This window comes from Heteronotia binoei, chromosome 17 (assembly GCF_032191835.1).
Source record: "Heteronotia binoei isolate CCM8104 ecotype False Entrance Well chromosome 17, APGP_CSIRO_Hbin_v1, whole genome shotgun sequence".
Classification (NCBI taxonomy): Eukaryota; Metazoa; Chordata; class Lepidosauria; order Squamata; family Gekkonidae; genus Heteronotia; species Heteronotia binoei.
The window spans coordinates 6,551,433-6,569,943 of NC_083239.1; the positions used below are offsets into that span (position 1 = coordinate 6,551,433).

Below are 18,511 nucleotides of genomic sequence, written 5' to 3' on the forward strand. Positions count from 1 at the left end.
TGAACACATTGAGACGGAACATTGGAAAGACAAGAGTTATGCTGGTTGGGAAGGCAGCGATTTTGAAGGACATTCTGCTTCCCACTTCCACTGAGGTGCAGCCGATGTTTGCTGACTCTGTTAGAAACCTTGGGGCTATATTGGCCCCGACATTACTGCTGGAGAAACAAGTCAATGCAGTTGTAAAAAAAGGCTTTGTTCCATCTCAGTCTAGCTTGAAAAACCTTGACACAGCTGCTCTGGATGCCACAGTGATATTGAGACTAGCCTACTATAAGGCATTGCATATTGCAAGGCAAGGGGGAGGTGGGGCTCAACCCCCTGAAGTGAAATGTGGAGGCAGATATAATATAGCTGAAGATGGGATGGGGGGGGGGGCTGATAAAAGAAGGGTTGGTAGATAGGTGTAAAGGAGAGAAGGTAGCAGATTTGAGTGAGGAAATGGGGGTCGCCAGGAAGAGGAATTAGTGTGGGGAAGGGGATATAGGGGGAAATGTCCTTGGAGGTTGCCCACTGTGTAATTCAGCCATAGGTTTCCTGGGCAGAAGTTGCTGGTGAAGGAAAGATTAGAAAACTAACGCTGGGGGGAAGGGGGGGTCAAATGTTTTTTTTTATATTTTAAATGTTTTTAACTGTGTAAATGCCTAAATTTTTTTTAACTGTGTAAATGCCTAAATTTAATATTGTTATGTCGGATTTCATGTGTTGTGAGCCGCCCTGAGCCACCTTGGTGGGAAAGGGCGGGATACAAATCATAAATAAACTAAAACTAAACTAAACTAAATAGAGGTTAGTTGGCTGTTGGGTGGGAAAGAGAAGAGGAGGAAGGAAAAGGGGAGAGGCTTTGAGGGATTTCGGAGAAGGGAAAGAGAAATCAGTGAGGCAGAGGAAAATGAGATTTCTCCCTGCCTCCCCCCCCCCCCCCAAAAAAAAAAGTCCTTATGAGTTCCCATTTGTATTTGATGGTGAGAACAGAACTTTGCTTTTTCTCTACTAGTTGTTCTCTATTAGTTGTGCACTAAAGTGCTGAACAAGGAGAATAAAGTTAGTTTCCGTAATAATAACCAGGACTAGGATCTGACAGGCCAGGGCTGAATCCCTACCCAGAGAGCCAGTTTGGTGTAGTGGTTAAGAGTGTGGACTCTTATCTGGGAGAACCGGGTTTGATTCCCCACTCCTCCACTTGCACCTGCTGGAATGGCCTTGGGTCAGCCATAGCTCTGGCAGAGGTTGTCCTTGAAAGGGCAGCTGCTGTGAGAGCCCTCTCCAGCCCCACCCACCTCACAGGGTGTCTGTTGTGGGGGAGGAAGGGAAAGGAGATTGTGAGCCGCTCTGAGACTCTTCGGAGTGGAGGGCGGGATATAAATCCAATATCTTCATCTACCTCACAGGGTGTCTGTTGTGGGGGAGGAAGGTAAAGGAGATTGTTAGCCGCTCTGAGACTCTTCGGAGTGGAGGGCGGGATATAAATCCAATATCTTCATCTACCTCACAGGGTGTCTGTTGTGGGGGAGGAAGGGAAAGGAGATTGTGAGCTGCTCTGAGACTCTTTGGAGTGGAGGGCGGGATATAAATCCAATATCTTCATCTACCTCACAGGGTGTCTGTTGTGGGGGAGGAAGGGAAAGGAGATTGTGAGCCGCTCTGAGACTCTTCAGAGTGGAGGGCGGGATATAAATCCAATATCTTCATCTACCTCACAGGGTGTCTGTTGTGGGGGAGGAAGGGAAAGGAGATTGTGAGCTGCTCTGAGACTCTTTGGAGTGGAGGGCGGGATATAAATCCAATATCTTCATCTACCTCACAGGGTGTCTGTTGTGGGGGAGGAAGGGAAAGGAGATTGTGAGCCGCTCTGAGACTCTTCAGAGTGGAGGGCGGGATATAAATCCAATATCTTCATCTACCTCACAGGGTGTCTGTTGTGGGGGAGGAAGGGAAAGGAGATTGTGAGCCGCTCTGAGACTCTTCGGAGTGGAGGGCGGGATATAAATCCAATATCTTCAACTACCTCACAGGGTGTCTGTTGTGGGGGAGGAAGGGAAAGGAGATTGTGAGCCGCTCTGAGACTCTTCGGAGTGGAGGGCGGGATATAAATCCAATATCTTCTTCTTCTTCTACCCTGCCATGGAAGCTTACTTGAGTCAGTCACACTCGCTCAGCTTGACCTTACAGGGCTGTTGTGAAGATAAAATGGAGGAAAGAATTGTAAGCTGTTTTGCATCCCTGTTGAGGGGATGGGGTGGGGTGGGGGAGATGAGGTATTAAGTGAATAAAAATGTTGCCTTTTCAGTTTTTAGTCAAATGTCCCCCCCCCCCCAACCAAATGAGAAGGCAGTTCTTAAAGTTGCCTTTCTTATTAAGAAGAAGTTCACAGGTAAGTGTAGCACAGTGGTTAGAATGTCTGGTTATGACCAGCAAGAACCGGGTTCAGCTTCCTCACTCAGCCTTGGAGCTCATTGGGTGACCTTGGGGCAGCCTCTTTCTCTCCACCAAACCTTTCTCATAGGGTTGTTGAGGAAAAGAACGGTGTGTGAGCGCAAGGGATATTAGTGCTCCCTGCAGGAAGGAAAAATCCAATGTACTGAAGAGAAGCAGGACGAAAGATCTGTATTTTTAGAATCCCAGTTTCAGCTGGTCATTCCCTGACTAAGCAATACAAGTCGAGACAAGCATGGTGTAATATTTTTAATTGGTCCAGACACAAAAGTCACAGCAGCTGCTCCTACGTCAAGAAGATCAGTGACAGAGAATTTAGCCCAAGTCTGAGTTGACCGTATACCCGCATGCAGCTTTTTCTACGTTTAGCCTTTTCCAAACCCACCCCCTGGTCACAGTAGCAGCTTCCAAAAAGACCTCCCCTAATGTGCAAGGAGACAGCATCATTGGTAAGACAATAAACCTGGAGAATAGCAAGTTCCTTAGCTGCGCCACAGAATGACTTCGTGGTCTTGGAGAAGTCACACCACATTCCTGGGCCTTGTTCCAAAAGGACACACCTTGGCCTGCTTCACAGAGATTTTGCAAAGACGGCAAAGCGCTTGTGCTGATGGAATAGGAAGAGATTGCAATCAGAGAATAGTTGGATCGATTCCTATTTAATTTGTTTAAGGAACTGGAGAGGTGAAGGGCTCGATGCATAAATAAAACAGTCCCGTAATATTAGGAATTCCACATAAGATGTTGAAAGGAAGAGCTGACTTTACTCCAAAAACGGTGGTGCCTACAAGGAACCGCATGCATTTCCAGGATGCCGCACCGAAGAAAGACCTTGGCTTCTGTGCCCTCTTTGTTGACCTTCCGTGGCAGCTGGTTGGACACTGTGTGGCAGGAGGCTGGACTAGATGGACCACTGGTCTGATCCAGCAGGGCTCTTGTATGCTCTCATAAGGCCAGACCTGATGGCTCCTCAAGTTTGGTGTAGTGGTTAAGTGTGCGGACTCTTATCTGGGAGAACCGGGTTTGATTCCCCACTCCTCCACTTGCACCTGCTGGAATGGCCTTGGGTCAGCCATAGCTCTGGCAGAAGTTGTCCTTGAAAGGGCAGCTGCTGTGAGAGCCCTCTCCAGCCCCACCCACCTCACAGGGTGTTTGTTGTGGGGGAGGAAGGTAAAGGAGATTGTGAGCCACTCTGAGACTCTTCGGAGTGGAGGGCGGGATATAAATCCAATATCTTCAAGTCTCTGCTAGTTCTGTGGCTATGATTCCAGTGTGCTGATAGGGTGGGAAAATGTAGGAGATGGAAGGACCTCATTTGGAGCAGGAAGCGGCGTAGAACATCTTTGGGAGCTTGCCACGGTGTGGTTATGCCACAACTGGGTACGTGGCATCAGTAGCTACCCCACAGTTGTTATCTTTCATGGACATGAGGATGTAGCCATCATTACCCCAGTATGTAGACCAGGAGTTCTTGATGAGCCAATAAAGCTCTCCTTGGAGGACTCCATAACCGACAGCGAGGACTGCATGGTCAAGCTCACCTCTCTTGTTTCCTGAAAGGGACTACAAGTTAGTAGAGTACAAAACAAAGCTTCAGCAAATGAGATTGTGCAAAGCAATGCAAGGTGGCTAGATGGCAAGAACGCTGAAGCCTCCTATGAGGTGACTTTTCCTCTGAAGGAGGCATCTGACTCCTTCTCCTTGATACTAGAATTAGGGTTGCCAAGTCCAATTCAAGAAATATCTGGGGACTTTGGGGGTGGAGCTAGGAGACATTGGGGTGGAGCCAGGAGCAAGGGTGTGGCAAGCATAATTGAACTCCAAGGGAGTTCTGGCCATCACATTTAAAGGGACCGCACACCTTTTAAAATGCCTTCCTTCCACAGAAAATAATGAAGGATAGAGGCACCTTATTTTGGGGCTCATAGAATTGGACCCCTTGGTCCAATCCTTTTGAAAATTGGGAGGTATTTTGGGGAGAGGCACTAGATGCTATACAGAACGTTTGGCGCCTCTACCTCAAAAAACTGCCCCCCCCCACCAGAGCCCCCGATACCTGCAGATCAATTCCTCATCATTCCCTATGGGAATCGTTCATGGAGGTGCATAATGGCTGTGGGGGTGGGGCTTCCCCCGCTGGCCAGCTGGCTGGGGGAGGGGGGAAGCCTGTAAAACCAGGGGATCCCCCGCTGGGACCTGGGGATTGGGAAGCCTAACTAGAATTCATATGCATTTAATGAAATTGATGGAGCAGATGGGTTGAAAACTGACAAAAACACTCCTGCAGGCGATGCATAATTTCTTTCTAGAACTCACTACCACAGAACGCAATGAGCAGATGAAGATTAGAAACAGTTCAGGGAGGATAGTTCTATCAGCAGCTACCAGCTGGGATAGATAAATGTATAGTCCTCATTAATAGAGGAGAATCCGCAGGAGTAAAATGCCTGTCCCACATGCATAGTCCCACACAGACATGGACTTCCCTGTTACGCAGAGTAATGTGACTTAACCTGAAGCAACTCTATGAGGACGGAGTATTCTTCCAGGAAGCAGAGAACGAAAGAGCAGCTGAGACTCACTTACAGAAGCAAAAACACAGGAGGTGACTCAGCAGAAGATTTTGAAAGTTTGTCAAGTGGGAGATTTGGGGGGGGAGGCATGAGAGTTCCTCCTGCAATTCCTTTAGCCCCAGTCTTATATCTAAGTTCTGCATGCTGGGCAGGAATACTGTGTTTGTGAGCTTCCCAGAAGGACCTGGCTGTTGGTCACTGTTGGAAGCAGGACGCTGGTCTCATCCAGCAGAGCTCCACGTAAGTTTGTGGGAGGCACCTGGGTTTGGTGCTGTCTGTGCTTTGCTACAGCTCTTGGTATTGAGAGTGGCCAATCCTGCTTCAGCCCTAGACAGAACAACTCAGGCCATCCAGAGTGTGACATGTCCTGCCTGTGGCTGGAAAGAGTTGATATATGAAAGAGCTTCCTGAAAGGCACAAGAGGAAAATACAGGAACAATCTGTGCAGCATCAAAGACATTAAAAGGACAGGTTGTGGCTGCTTGTGTGTGGTGACAGATGGGAAGTCTGAGAAGCTTCCAGCAAACATTTCTCTGGCTTTTAAGCAAACCGGCTGGCACCACTGGCTCTATTTATAGAGCTGGGGAACCTTAAGTCAATCAGTCAGTCTCTCCCTCCCTTCTTAATAATAACAACAATAATAAAACGTTGACTGCGGGGTGACATGATAGAGGTTTACAAGATAATGCATGGGAAGGAGAAAGTAGAGAAAGAAGTCCTTTTCTCCCTTTCTCCCTTTCTCACAATACAAGAACTCGTGGGCATTCGATGAAATTGCTGAGCAGACAGGTTAAAACGGATAAAAGGAAGTACTTCTTCACCCAAACGGTGATTAACATGTGGAATTCACTGCCACAGGAGGTGGTGATATGAAGATATGAAGCTGCCTTATACTGAATCAGACCTTTGGTCCATCAAAGTCAGTATTATCTTCTCAGACTGGCAGCGGCTCTCCAGGGTCTCAAGCTGAGGTTTTTCACACCTATTTGCCTGGACCCTTTTTTTGGAGATGCCGGGGATTGAACCTGGGACCTTCTGCTTCCCAAGCAGATGCTCTACCACTGAGCCACCGTCCCTCCCCAAGCATAGCAACCTTCAAGAGGGGGTTAGATAAAAATATGGAGCACAGGTCCATCAGTGGCTATTAGCCACAGTGTGTATATGTGTGTGTGTGTGTGTGTGTGTGTATATATATATAAAATTTTGGCCACTGCGTGATACAGAATGTTGGACTGGATGGGCCATTGGCCTGATCCAACATGGCTTCTCTTATGTTCTTATGTGACACAGAGTGTTGGACTGGATGGGCCATTGGCCTGATCCAACATGGCTTCTCTTATGTTCTTATGTGACACGGAGTGTTGGACTGGATGGGCCATTGGCCTGATCCAACATGGCTTCTCTTATGTTCTTATGTGACACAGAGTGTTGGACTGGAGGGGCCATTGGCCTGATCCAGCATGGCTTCTCTTATGTTCTTATGTGACACAGAGTGTTGGACTGGATGGGCCACTGGCCTGATCCAACATGGCTTCTCTTATGTGACACAAAGTGTTGGACTGGATGGGCCACTGGCCTGATCTAACATGGCTTCTCTTATGTTCTTAACAACCTGCTTTCAAGAATGAGGATGAATTAGATAAATACAGCAAAACCCTTTGCTTATTATAAAGTGGCATCGTATCAAATTATGTCTATCAGTGTGAATTACGTTGCACACAGCCAGTTCTGAACTCCACATAAGCTTGGTGCCTGGCTGATGCTCTGCAGAGCGGTGTGATTCTTAACCTCTCTAATTAATTAAATCAGAAGCACTTCCTTGACCCCCTTTTCCAAAGACAAACAACTTGAGCACACAGCATCAACAGACTACTTCACAGCTACCTTTCATGGTCATGAAGTTATAGCCATTGTTACTCTACTAATACTGTGTTTTCGACTGCTGATCCCTTGAAAAGGGAACAAATCTGTAAAGAGGTGTCTGACTCCTAATGGGTACACAGCTGTGGCTAAATGGTAGAGCATTTGCTTTACATGCAAAAGGTCCTGGGTTCAATCATCAGTATCTCCATTTAAAAGGACCAGGTAGAGGGTTATATGAAAGACCTCTACATGAAACTAGGACTGATTTCACATGAGGCTTGTTCTGGGTGGAGAGCCCTTTTGCTCCCAGGGCTTCTCTCCGTTTTCACACAAGTTGCCCCGGAGCTGTGAATTGGCACAGTGCTCTTCCACAGCAAGCAGGATCCTCTTCCAAGCAGTTTCTGCTTGCCGCGGGAGAACGGCGCGGCAACTCGCAGCTCCGGGGCAACTTGTGCGAAAATGGAGAGAAGCACGGGGATCAAAAGGGTCGCAGCTCAGCTTCTTAACTGCCCCTCCTTTACACACGGTATGGCTTGCTGATCATTTCCCCCCAATTTTTTCTATTTTTTAAGGTTGCTGCAAAGGTTATCTGGAAAGGGTACAAATGAAAATTGCAAGAGCAGCAAAGCTGAGATGTAGCCAAAAAAGGGAGGGATGGTGGCTCAGTGGTAGAGCATCTGCTTGGGAAGCAGAAGGTCCCAGGTTCAATCCCCAGCATCTCCAACTAAAAAAGGGTCCAGGCGAGTAGGTGTGAAAAACCTCAGCTTGAGAACCTGGAGAGCCGCTGCCAGTCTGAGTAGACAATACTGACTTTGATGGACCCAGGGTCTGATTCAGTATAAGGCAGCTTCATATGCTCATGTTCAAACTCCAGTGTAGAAAAGCCCTAGTCAAAGTAGGGCCTTGCTAAACCAATGATCTAATAGCTTTGTGTGCATCTATCTGGTTAGTTGAACACAATATCTTAGTAACACAAACTAGGAAGTATTTACATAATGGAGGTAGCCACCAGAGATGAGGACCAATTCCACAGTCACTGCTGGTCCACCCCTGGGCTTCTGCTTTTGTTGGATCAAGTGATCGATTCCCCACCAGTTGCTGCACGGCTGCATTTTGACCCATGGCTCCCTCCAATTTCCCTCATGTTTACTTGATCACTAAAAAACAAGATCAAGTAGATGCGAGGGAAATCGGAGGGAGGCGCGGGTCAGAATGTGGCCACACAGCAACTGGTGGGGAACGGATCACTTGATCTGACAAAAGCAGAAGCCTGGGGTGGACCAACAGCGACTGAAGAATTGATCTAAGTGTCAACTACCATGACCGTCCTTGGGAAGCATCCAAGAATATTAGCTTTTGTTTACAGTTTTTCAACAGCAATACTATCAGCCACGACTCACCACACTTGGGCTCATAGTAGACCCCGCTGGAGTAGAAAGAGAAAGTTCGGTGGGCAGCATCAATGCTAACAGCCACAGGGCCTTGCTTGTAGATGGCAGCCTTCAGAGCAGTGATATTCCCAGAGGTGACGTTGACATAATGTGAAAGTTTGGCTACAAGCTCCGATTTGTTGCTATGACAGTAGCCATTCTGATTGGGGAGCGTGGGATGACAAGGAGAGAGGACGGTTAACAATAACAACAGTATGCAAAGCAGAAAATTCCACAAACCCATCCACCAACATAACACCCATCCTAAACATTCTTTGGAAACGTTTTGGTTCTTTTGTACTACTATCCAGTCCTGCTGCAGAGAAACTTTCTGCCCAGACAAAAGATGATTAAGAGAGACAAGACAGAGGTGCATACAATTTTGCATGCAGTGGAGAAAAGGAAGAAAACTTTTCTTTCTTTCTTTCCCATAATACTAGCTAGAACTTAGGAGCACGCAAAGAAGTTGACGAATAGGTCCAGGACTGAGAAAAGGAAATACTTTTTCACTCAGTGAGCAATTAAATTGTGGGATTTGCCCACCAGTGGATGTAGTGATTAGCACAGATCGTATTAAAAAAGGGATCAGACAGATTCACGTTCCATCAATATTCCCAAAAGGTGATTAACATGTGGAACTCACTGCCACAGGAGGTGGTGGCGGCTACAGGCATAGCCAGCTTCAAGAGGGGGTTAGATAAAAATATGGAGCAGAGGTCCATCAGTGGCTATTAGCCACAGTGTGTATATATATGTGTGTGTGTGTGTGTGTAAGTGTGTATATGTATATATATATACATATGTTCTTATGTGACACAGAGTGTTGGACTGGATGGGCCATTGGCCTGATCCAACATGGCTTCTCTTATGTTCTTATGTGACACAGAGTGTTGGACTGGATGGGCCATTGGCCTGATCCAACAGGGCTTCTCTTATGTTCTTATGTGACACAGAGTGTTGGACTGGATGGGCCGTTGGCCTGATCCAACACGGCTTCTCTTATGTTCTTATGTTCTTAATATTCATTAGCCTAGGGGTCCTCAAACTACGGTCGGCGGGCCAGATGCGGCCCACTGAGGACGTTTATGCAGCCCGCCGGGTTATGGCAAAATCAGACTGGAAGTGACGTTCGACCTAAACTCGCGTTAGCAACGCACACTTCCGGCACTGGGCTGAGGTGGCGGAGACAGAGTGTGAGGTGATACTGAGGTGAGGTGAGTTCCCAGGCCGGGGTGTGTGGTGTGGGGAAGGGAGAGAGATGTAGAAGACGGAGAACTGACGGCCCGCGGCCTTGTACAGTAACGGCAGTCCGGCTCTCCAACAGTCTGCGGGACAGTGAACTGGCCCCCTATTTAAAAAGTTTGAGGACCCCTGCATTAGCCACAATGAAACTTCCATGTTCAGGGGCAGCAGCCATCTGAATACAAGATTCTGTGGGACTTTGGCTTCCATGTTCTGCTCCCACACAGGCAAGAGTGTAAGGTGATACCTGATACCCCCACTCACCTGGCCTTTGTATGGCCCATAGGACTCTGTGGTGGCAATGCCTCCATGCTTCAGGACCCATTCATACGCCTGCCATTCCTCACCGCCGTCGCAGGCATAGTTCCCAAAGCCCCAGGAGCAATCGATGAGGACTTGCTGAGACAGTGGGATGAGCTGGCCGGTCTAGAGAGTGGGAAATCCAGCATCAGTTTCTGAAGAAGCTCCAGGCAGCAACATTCTGCCCTCAGCAACAGGACACCAAAAAGAGGAGGGGCTCCTTTGGATGCAGGTAGGAAATGTAAACGTTGCTCTAATGAGTGAGTATCGGCAACTATTACTGTGGAAAATTAGGTTTTGAGGAATACGTTTTGAGGAGCAGAGGTCCATCAGTGGCTATTAGCCACAGTGTGTGTGTATATATAAATTTTTTGCCACTGTGTGACACAGAGTGTTGGACTGGATGGGCCATTGGCCTGATCAAACATGGCTTCTCTTATGTTCTTATGTGACACAGAGTGTTGGACTGGATGGGCCACTGGCCTGATCTAACAGGGCTTCTCTTATGTTCCGCCCTGAGTCCGCTTGCGGAGAGGGCGGGATATAAATGTAAAGTAATAAATAAATATAAATAAATAAATAAATGTTCTTATGTGTGACACAGAGTGTTGGACTAGATGGGCCGTTGGCCTGATCCAACATGGCTTCTCTTATGTTCTTATGTGACACAGTGTTGGACTGGATGGGCCACTGGCCTGATCGAACAGGGCTTCTCTTATGTTCTTATGTGACACAGCGTGTTGGACTGGATGGGCCACTGGCCTGATCCAACAGGGCTTCTCTTATGTTCTTATGTGACACAGAGTGTTGGCCTGATCCAACATGGCTCCTCTTATGTTCTTATGTGACACAGAGTGTTGGACTGGATGGGCCATTGGCCTGATCCAACACGCTTCTCTTATGTTCTTATGTGACACAGAGCGTTGGACTGGATGGGCCATTGGCCTGATCCAACATGGCTTCTCTTATGTTCTTATGTGACACAGAGTGTTGGACTGGATGGGCCATTGGCCTGATCCAACATGGTTTCTCTTATGTTCTTACGTTTCAAAAAAAGAAAGAAAAACGCAACTTTTACTCACGAATTGAAAGACAATACTGTCAAAATACCAGTAAGCTACGCTCGGTGCTTCTACAGTTTGTTATTTTATCGCATTAACGTTTGGTTTTTAAGTTGCCATGCTCGATCCGCAATAAAGACCAAGATTACCTAATGATTAAATCCAGGAGCATTTGTTTAGATTAGGAATGTCCAAAAAAAAAAGAAAAAAGGAAAATATGAACTAGAATTTTGGCAAGCTGAGAGAATGTGTGCTTGGGAACTTGACCCCCTCCTCCGAACAGTCAAACAAACAACGTAGATAGATCCAAGTGGTCTGAAGTAGCAGAACAAAATAGGAGTCAAGTCGCACCTCTAAGACCAATTTAGTTTTATTCTGAACATAAACAAACAATGTGTTATTGATACACTCGTTTGGGAACCGAACACTTTTGGTTATGAAGCTCTTAATTTCAGCCCCCCTCCCAATAAACCCAAGCCCAGGCACCTGCTGGAAATATACAAAAGGTAAAGCCTCCTCCATGCTGTTTTTCTGTCCCAAAGCAGCCAAATATAAAACAGTATATTTATGCACCAATTTAGGGTTGCCAGCTCTAGTTTTGGAAATGCCTGGAGATCTGGAGGAGGTGAAACCTGGGGAAGGTGGCATTTGGGGAGCAGAAGGACCTTAACAGGGTATAATGCCATATAATGCCACCTTCCATATAATGCCATATAATGCCACCTTCCATATAATGCCATATAATGCCACCTTCCATATAATGCCATATAATGCCACCTTCCAAAACAGCCATTTGCTCCAGGGGAACTGATCTGCGTTCTGGACCAGTACTTGGCACCATTGGCCATTGGCACAGGATGGGCAGGGTAGAGTTGCCAGATGCAGGCTGGAGAATTCCTGGAGATTTAGGGATGTAGTCTTGGAAGGGCAGGGACCTCAGTAAGGTACAATGCTTTAGAGTCTACCCTTCAAAACATTAGTTTTCTCCAGGAGAACTGATCGCTGTGCTCTAGAGATAAGCTCTAATTCCAGGGAATCCCCAGGTTCCACCTAGAAGCTGGCATCCCAGAGCTCAAGTAGCCCTATAGAAGTCCAGAAAAATATGTGTGAGGGAGAGGCTTCATGCCCATTTCTGCTCTGCAATCCCAATCCAGACCAAGGCCATGCAAACCAGCTACTGAGGAGAAAAATGGTTGGAAGCTCTATATGAATTCCCAGCATCCTGGCCAATTTGATCCTACAAGAGAACACCAAACTCCCAGAACTCCCAGCATCTTATCCGGCTTGCACTTCAAGCATCTGGAGCATCCCTGAAGGCCGCCTTCTGTCCACAACACTCTCCAAGACGAGATAAGAAATGAGTGCCACCCCCCGGCAAAGAAACAGACAGACTCACCTTGAGAAAAAGAGCCCCTTCCAAAGCTCCTGTGCTTGCAAAGCTCCAGCAAGAACCACACACTGCCTGGTCTTTGACTGGAGTCACAGCTCCTGAACACAACAGAGTTAGTCCTCGAGTGAGTGAGGGTCTCTGGACCGCACACAAGCTCTTGCCTAGAAGGTCTCTGGACGTGCACTACATCAGTTCTCCAAATGAATACGTTATTGTTACGGATGCAGATGTGGGAACCTACACCCTTGTTCCTGGCTCCACCCCCAATGTCTCCTGGCTCCGCCCCCAGATTTTTCTTGAATTGGACTTGGCAACCCTAACTGAATCAGAGCCACGGCTGGTGTTCCCATTTGCTCAGTTATGATGCAAGACCTCAGCCCTCGTCTGGCAAATCCTCAACAGGGGGGAAACGGGCAGTGGGTGGGCAATAATTAGGGTTGCCAATCCCCAGGTGGGGGCAGGGGATCCCCTGGTTTGGAGGCCCTCCCCCCGCTTCAGGGTCATCAGGAAGCAGGGGGAGGGGAGGGAAATGTCTGCTGGGAACTCTGTTATTCCCTATGGAGATTTATTCCCATAGAAAATCATGGAGAATTGATCCATGGGTATCTGGGGCTCTGAGGGGGCTGTTTTTTGAGGTAGAGGCACCAAATTTTCAGTACAGCATCTAGTGCCTCTCCCCAAAATATCTCCCAAGTTTCAAAACGATTGGACCAGGGGGTCCAATTCTATGAGTCCCCAAAGAAGGTGCCCCTATCCTTCATGATTTCTTATGGAAGGAAGCCATTGAAAAGGTGTGCTGTCCCTTTAAATGTGATGGCCAGAACTCCCTTTGGAGTTCAGTTATGCTTGTCACAGCCTTGATCTTGGCTCCACCCCTAATGTCTCCTGGCTCCACCCCCAAAGACCCCAGATATTTCTTAAAATTGGACTTGGCAACCCTAGCAATAATCCTGGAGAGAGAAATTAAAAATAAGGTCTTGTCTACTGACAGAAAGTTTTGACATAGAGTCCCTGGCAATTCCTAGAGCTACCTGGAAGTTACAAGGGTAGCTCTAGGAGTTTCCGGAAACTCTGTTTTAGAACTTCCTGTAAGTAGACAAGACCTTGTTTCTGTTTTTAATTTTTCTCCTGGGCTTCTGCCCCCCCAACCCTCCTGCTGGTTATCAGGCAACCAAGGGAAGGAGCTAACATTAACGGGTTCTCTCTGCCTCCCAGCTATTTTACAGCAAATAATTAAATACATGAGGGAAAGGAGAGAAGGGTGCCAGTCTTTTTGACTTCTACAGTATAAACATAACAATTGGGGGTGTGTGTGTGATTTCAATCAAGGTGCAGAGGAAAGGGTTAACCCCACTGCCTGACCCAACATACCTCCCCCCTCCTTCTGTTCCCATACCTGCTTTTAACTATTTAAAAAGCACTGGGAGATCCAGTTTAAGGGCCTTCAATACAAGTGTTCCATTTGGGCCTCCTAGCATGGAAAACTGATCGAGGATATAGGAATGATCATCAGTGGTCTGGAAAATGGGGCACAGGAGAAATTTCCTTCTGCTTTAGACTTCAGTACTGCCTCTACCTTAGAAGACTTCCTAACCCCCCCCCACACTTACCATAGAGCCGCCAGTCAATGCTCTCTGGCAGGATGAGGCCAATGTATTGCTCATGAGGGAAAGGATGCCCATTGTTGGGAGTTGTGCTTTTGAGTTTCCCCCTCATTGCAGCCACCTCATCCTGTGTGAGATCTGCCAGGTGGTTCAGAGCCAGCTTGAAGGAGAGATTGGCACGGTTCTTCGAGTGGACAAATCTGGAAAGAGAAGGTGCCAGTGAAGGTCAGCTTCAGCTGGTGGCCTTCGTGGTCAACATTATAGCCAAAACATGCACATATCTAAATGGTAAAAAAACAGCCACGGAGAGCCCCAATATAGATAGGGGTCACAGTGCTGTGGAACATAGGTTTCACTCTTTTTTTCTGCACCATGCCCTCAACCAGAGCATACTTCATTTGGCTTAAGCCCCGAGTAGGGTTGCCAGTCTCAGGTCCAAGCAGTTGTGGGGGCTTCTGCTTGCTGGCCCCAGCTGGCCTAGGCTTCCCAATCCCCAGGTCTCAGAGGGGGATACCCAGTTTTACAGGCTTCCCCCCCGCCCCCACAGCCATCATGCACCTCCATGAACGATTCCCATAGGGAATGATGGGGAATTGATACGCGGGTATCGGGGGCTCTGGGGGGGGGCTGTTTTTTGAGACAGAGGCACCAAATTTTCAGTATAGCATCTAGTGCCTCTCCCTAAAATACCTTCCACGTTTCAAAAAGATTGGACCAGGGGGTCCAATTCTATGAGCCCCAAAAGAAGGTGCCCCTATCCTTTATTATTTCCTATGGAAGGAAGGCATTTCAAAAGATGTGCAGTCCCTTTAAATGTGATGGCCAGAACTCCCTTGAAGTTCAATTATGCTTGTCACACCCTTGCTCTTGGCTCCGCCCCAATGTCTCCTGGCTCCACCCCAAAGTCCCCAAATATTTCTTGAATTGGACTTGGCAACCCTAAGCTGTCCGGCAGGAAAAACCCTGCCCTAAACTGATGCAATGACGTCGACAGGGACGCTATGCAGGAATGGTCTGGTTTTGGGACAAAATTCTACGGTTTGACGGCAAATTTACCATAGCGTTTCACCCAAACCCCCCCACTGTCACTGACATGATGACATCACTTCTGGGTGATATCAGCATATGGCGTGACATTCATGCCCTCCCTCTGAATGCCCCCCCAAATCCCCCCACCAGAGTGGTGAGGGAACCTGGCTTGTTTTTGTTTTTGTTGTAGACAGCCATTTTTCCCAGGGGAACAGATCTCTATAATCTGGATATCAGTTCTAATTTCAGTAGGGTTGCCAATCCCCAGGTGGGGGCAGGGGATCCCCCATTTTGGAGGCCCTCCCCCTGCTTCAGGGTCGTTAGAAAGCGGGGGGAGGGGAGGGGAGGGAAATGTCTGCTGGGAACTCTGTTATTCCCTATGGAGATTTATTCCCATGGAAAATAATGGAGAATTGATCTGTGGGTATCTGGGGCTCTGGGGGGCTGTTTTTTGGGGTAGAGGCACAAAACTTTCAGTATAGCAGCTAGTGCCTCTCCCCAAAATACCCCCCAAGTTTCAAAAAGATTGGACCAGGGGGCCCAATTCTATGAGCCCCCAAAGAAGGTGCCCCTATCCTTCATTATTTCCTATGGAAGGAAGGAATTGAAAAGGTGTGCCGTCCCTTTAAATGGAATGGCCCGAACTCCCTTCGGAGTTCAATGATGCTTGTCACAGCCTTGATCTTGGCTCCACCCCCAATGTCTCCTGGCTCCACCCCCAAAGTCTCCTGGCTCCACCCCCAAAGTCCCCAGATATTTCTTGAATTGGACTTGGCAACCTTAAATTCCAGGAGGCTGGCAATTCTACCTAGAAGTGATCTATCCCTCTTGAGGAAGGTGATATGAACAGGGCTGCTATGACACACATTACCAATGCTTAACCAAAGGTGTAGGGAAGCAACCCAGTGGAATAATTACAGCTCAGTAGCAGAGGGTGACCTAAAGAAACATGGTGCAGCCACCTTGCAGAACTTAGGGCCCTTTCACAGAGCTATTGCATGCATAGCCCAATCTTTTCCCCATCAGATCTGAGGTTATATGTACAAGGTTCCTAGGACAACTGCAATCCAGGCGCACCAGACCCAGACGCTCTTAGCTTCAGTGTGGTGGTTGTGCCATGTGGTCTCTGGAACATACCTTTATACCATTTCTCTTCCCTGTCTTCTTCCACAATCATCCCCTTTGCAACTAGGGTTCCGAGCCCTAACTACCACATGTCAGGATATTGGGGGTGAAGGCAGTGCCGGATGAAAATGGCGTTTAGGGAGAACGTGATGTCACTTCCAGGTGAAGTTCTAGGAATTTCTCCTAATCTCTAACAGTAAAGACCATAGAATCTAGGGCAGGGGTGTCAAACCTGCAGCCCAGGGGCCGAATCAGGCTCCCAGAGGGCTCCTATCAGGCCCCCCAAGCAACTGGATGTCATCTGCTTCTTTCTCCCTCTCTCTTGCTTCCTTCTGCATGAGAGCTTGCTTTGCAAGGCTTGCTCAATTACACAGGAGCTGCAGAGCAAAGCCTCTATTTTTCTCCACTGGCTGAGTCTCCCCTTCCCCCAGTCTGCTGGGGAAGGAAGGAAAGAGCCAGAGCTTCCTTTGCCCAGTTCCCTGGATCCCATGGGAGAAACACAAAGAAGGCACCTTTAAGACCAATGAGTGCTAATGTTTTAGGCATGTTTTATTTTTAAGTTTTTAAACTCTTTAATTATATTTGTCTGTCCTTTATAAAATTTATATCTCTGCTACCAGGCATTACATTTTATGAGGCTAATGGCCCATCCCAGCAAGGTCACATTTATGTTGGATCCAGCCCTCATAACAAATGAGTTCAGCACCACTGATCTAGGGGAAATTTCTAGAGCACCACTCCGGAGGCCAATTTTTTTATTCCCACCTCTCAGCTGCTCAGGAGAGCCAGTTTGGTGTAGTGGATAAGTGTGTGGACTCTTATCTGGGAGAACCGGGTTTGATTCCCTCCTCCACTTGCACCTGCTGGAATGGCCTTGGGTCAGCCAGAGCTCTGGCAGAGGTTGTCCTTGAAAGGGCAGCTGCTGTGAGAGCTCTCTCCAGCCCCACCCACCTCACAGGGTGTCTGTTGTGGGGGAGGAAGGTAGAGGAGATTGTGAGCCGCTCTGAGATTCTTCGGAGTGGAGGGCGGGATATAAATCCAATATCTTCATCTACCTCACAGCATGTCTGTTGTGGGGGAGGAAGGTAAAGGAGATTGTGAGCCGCTCTGAGACTCTTCGGAGTGGAGGGCGGGATATAAATCCAATATCTCCATCTACCTCACAGGGTGTCTGTTGTGGGGGAGGAAGGGAAAGGAGATTGTGAGCCGCTCTGAGACTCTTCGGAGTGGAGGGCGGGATATAAATCCAATATCTCCATCTACCTCACAGGGTGTCTGTTGTGGGGAAGGAAGGTAAAGGAGATTGTGAGCCACTCTGAGACTCTTTGGAGTGGAGGGCGGGATATAAATCCAATATCTTCATCTACCTCACAGGGTGTCTGTTGTGGGGGAGGAAGGTAAAGGAGATTGTGAGCCGCTCTGAGACTCTTCGGAGTGGAGGGCAGGATATAAATCCAATATCTTCTTCTTCTCACAGGACACTGGGGTTAGAAGTAGGGAATTCTCCACTGGATCTGGGCCAACTCTGGATTGGGAAATTCCTGGATATTTTGGGATAGAGCATGGCAAGGGTGGAATTTAGAGAGCAGAGGGACCTCAGCTGGGTATGATAACACAGACTACACACTCCGAAGCAGCTGTTTTCTCCAGGGAACTAATCTCTGTCATTTGAAGACCAGTTGTAATCTCAGGAGATTTCCAAATCCCTCCTGGAGACTGGCAAACCTCATGGAGAAGCCTGTTCACCACGATGCCTCCTCCCCCACCCTTCCTTTCTTTGTCTACGCACCTCATGTTGTGGGTGAAAGTATGTTTTCTGTGTTCCATCTCTGTCTCATTGTCGTATATTTTTCCAAACCGTTTCCGATAGTGGTGGAATAGCTGGTGGGCTCGGTCCTCCTCCCCCCCAACAAAGTCTGCCATGGGGTTTGCCAGAATGCGGTGCTCCATCGACTCTCCTGGCAACTGACTGCATAGCTTTGTTTCTAGAGAAAAAGCAATCAGCAAATCACAAAGAGCAAACCTTAGATTCCCCCAAAAACATCATGGGCAGACTCATCCTATGCATGTTAAAAGAACATTGCACCGTGTCCCTCCGAGGAGCTCAGATATAAAGCAAAACCATGGCTTATTCTAACTATGGCTAATTTGTGAAATAAAGATTCCGCTCAAATAGTGATATGCCTCCACAAACGTTGGTTTCATTACCTTTGCTATGGTCAGAGGACCAGGCCAGAATTTCCATGTCGGCATATCATGCAAACCTAGGGTTGCCAAGTCCAATTTAAGAAATATCTGGGGAGTTTGGGGGTGGAGCCAGGAGACTTTGGGGGTGGAGCCAGGAGACATTGGGGGCGGAGCCAAGAGCAAGGTTGTGACAAGCATAATTGAACTTCAAGGGAGTTCTGGCCATCGCATTGAAAGGGCCATCGCCTTTTCAATGCCTTCCTTCCATAGG

General features: G+C 47.8%; 1 protein-coding gene across 1 annotated transcript in view; it reads right to left on the reverse strand.

The window, feature by feature from the left end:
- Window positions 1–3,685: 3,685 nt before the first annotated feature.
- LOC132585650 (digestive cysteine proteinase 2-like) overlaps window positions 3,686–18,511 on the reverse strand; it is a 46,507-nt gene continuing 31,681 nt past the window's right edge. The window contains exons 6-11 of the mRNA XM_060257504.1: window positions 17,843–18,038; window positions 13,906–14,099; window positions 12,302–12,393; window positions 9,809–9,970; window positions 8,273–8,462; window positions 3,686–3,989 (exon numbers count right to left, since the gene is read on the reverse strand). Coding sequence (XP_060113487.1) covers window positions 3,802–3,989; window positions 8,273–8,462; window positions 9,809–9,970; window positions 12,302–12,393; window positions 13,906–14,099; window positions 17,843–18,038 — 1,022 coding nt within the window. The 3' untranslated portion in view covers window positions 3,686–3,801. The remainder of the gene's footprint in view (window positions 3,990–8,272; window positions 8,463–9,808; window positions 9,971–12,301; window positions 12,394–13,905; window positions 14,100–17,842; window positions 18,039–18,511) is intronic.